Source organism: Portunus trituberculatus, chromosome 2 (genome assembly GCF_017591435.1).
Source record: "Portunus trituberculatus isolate SZX2019 chromosome 2, ASM1759143v1, whole genome shotgun sequence".
In the NCBI taxonomy this organism is placed as follows: domain Eukaryota; kingdom Metazoa; phylum Arthropoda; class Malacostraca; order Decapoda; family Portunidae; genus Portunus; species Portunus trituberculatus.
This window is the reverse complement of record NC_059256.1, coordinates 1,515,494-1,517,993: the sequence shown is the minus strand read 5'-3', so window position 1 is coordinate 1,517,993 and position 2,500 is coordinate 1,515,494. Positions and strand designations below refer to the sequence as shown.

The following is a 2,500-nucleotide window of genomic DNA, read 5'->3' as shown; positions in this document are numbered from 1 at the left end:
ACCCACAGGGCCTTATCTTAACCTCGGAGGGGGGTCACAGCTCCCCCTCGACCTCTCCCTGCCCCCCACCCTCACCCCAGAGCTGCCCCCCCCGCCTAGACTCACCTATATACCTCAGGTGAGTGTGCCCCCCATCTCTCTCTCTCTCTCTCTCTCTCTCTCTCTCTCTCTCTCTCTCTCTCTCTCTCTCTCTCTCTCTCTCTCTCTCTCTCTCTCTCTCTCTCTCTCTGTGCCCCACCCCGCCTTACCCCATCAAAAAAACACCAATAATAACTCTCTCTCTTTTTGCCCCGCCCCGCCCCGCCCCGCCAGCTGCCAATGTTCCAGCGCGCCTCGACCTTCCCCCGCCTTGAGGACTACATGAGGCTGGGGATGGTGGACCCCCGCCACCGCCTCCCCGTCGTGACCCGCGGGGCAACGCAGAACATCATAGAGAAGAACACCTTCCCCCACAAATACAAGAAGGTATGGGGCCCTTAAAATGACTATAATGACCTTAAAATGGCCTTAAATTGACTATAGTGACCTTAGAATGACTATAATGACCTTAAAATGGCTTCAAATTGACTATAGTGACCTTAAAACTACTATAGTGACCTTCAAACTACTATAGTGATCTTAAAATGACTATAGTAACCTTAAAAATTACTATAGTGACCTTAAAATGACCTTAAATTTACTATAGTGACCTTAAAACTACTATAGTGACCTTAAAATGACCTTAAATTGACTATAGAGACCTTAAAATGACTATAGTGACCTTAAAATGACTATAGTGACCTTAAATTGACTATAGAGACCTTAAAATGACTATATTGACCTTAAAATGAGCTTAAATTAATTATAGTGACCTTAAAATGACATTAAATTGACTATAGTGATCTTAAAACTACTAAAATGACCTTAAAATGACTATACTGATTTTAAAATTACTATAGTGACCTTGAAATGACCTTAAATTAACTATAGTGACCTTAAATTTACTATGGTAACCTTAAAACTATTATAGTGATCTTAAAATGACTATAGTGACCTTAAAATGACCTTAAATTGACTATAGTGACCTTGAAATGACCTTAAATTGACTATAGTGACCTTAAAATGACTTGAAATTGACTATAGTGACCTTGAAATGACCTTAAATTGACTATAGTGACCTTAAAATGACTTTAAATTGACTATAGTGACCTTGAAATGACCTTAAATTGACTATAGTGACCTTAAAATGACCTTTAAATTGACTAAATTGACTTAAATTGACTATAGTGACCTTAAAATGACCTTAAGTTAATTAAAATAACTATAGTGACCTTGAAATGACCTTAGATTAACTATAGTGACCTTAAATTGACCTTAAATTTACTATAGTGACCTTAAAACTACTATAGTGACCTTAAATTGACTATAGTGACCTTAAAAATGACTAGCGACCTTAAATTAACCTTAAAATTACTATAGTGACCTTAAAATGACTATAGTGACCTTAAAATGACCCTAATCCTTTAAAATACCCTTAGAATGACCTTAATCCCTTAAAATGCCCTTAAAATGTGATTCATCCCTAAAAATGACCTTAATCTCTTAAAACACCCTTCAGATTCTTTATATCACCTTTAGAAATCCTTGGAACCTCTTAAAAATCCCCTTAATCCTTTAAAATATCCTCAAATACCCTTACAACTCCCTTAAAAACTGTTAAATGCCCTTAAAATACTCTTAATCCCTTAAAAACTCTCTGAAAACCCTCAGAAACTCTTAATCCTTTAAAAACACTCTAAATCTCCAACAAACCCTTTAAAACCCCCATGAAACAACTTAGAACCACAAAACTCACCCTGAACCCCTTAAAACTTACCTAAAACATTCTAAGAACACGCTAAACACTTCAAAACACCCTAAAAAACTTTAAATAGCACACAAACCCCAAATTATTTAATCTAACCCTTATGAACCCTATAGAAATTCTTAAAAACACACCACTGAAACATTAAAATACCACAATCAACCTCAAAAACACACAAAAACACCACAAAACACCACAACACACCAAAACACCACAAAACATTAAAATATCACAAATCAACCTCAAAACACCTCAAAACACACCAAAACACCACAAAACACACCCAGAACACTACAGAACACCAAAATACCACAAACACCAAAATATCCTAAAACACCCTCAAAAACACCCCAAAAACACCAAAACATCCTCAAATCATGAAACACCACAAAATGGTCCATTAAACCCACAAAACACCACAAAAACACTACAAAACACCACAAAACACCAAAACACACCAAAATGCCACAAAACACCATAAAATGCCCTAAACACCACAAAACACCCTTGAAAGCTCTTTAAACACCGAAAACACTTAAAACACCACAGAACTTTCAAAACATTTCTTAGAACACCAAAGCAATACACCCCAAAACCCCAAATAACCCCTGTCTTTCTCTCCGCCGCCCCAGATAAAGTGCTCAGACGAAACACCAA

General features: G+C 37.2%; 1 protein-coding gene across 1 annotated transcript in view; it reads left to right on the top strand.

The window, feature by feature from the left end:
• LOC123501285 (E3 ubiquitin-protein ligase arkadia-A-like) overlaps window positions 1–495 on the top strand; it is an 11,252-nt gene extending 10,757 nt beyond the window's left edge. The window contains 2 exon segments of the mRNA XM_045250045.1: window positions 1–118; window positions 313–495. The exon segment at window positions 1–118 is cut by the window's left edge and continues 131 nt beyond it. Of these exon segments, the coding sequence (XP_045105980.1) occupies window positions 1–118; window positions 313–480 (286 nt within the window). The 3' untranslated portion in view covers window positions 481–495.
• The last annotated feature ends 2,005 nt before the right edge of the window (window positions 496–2,500 follow it).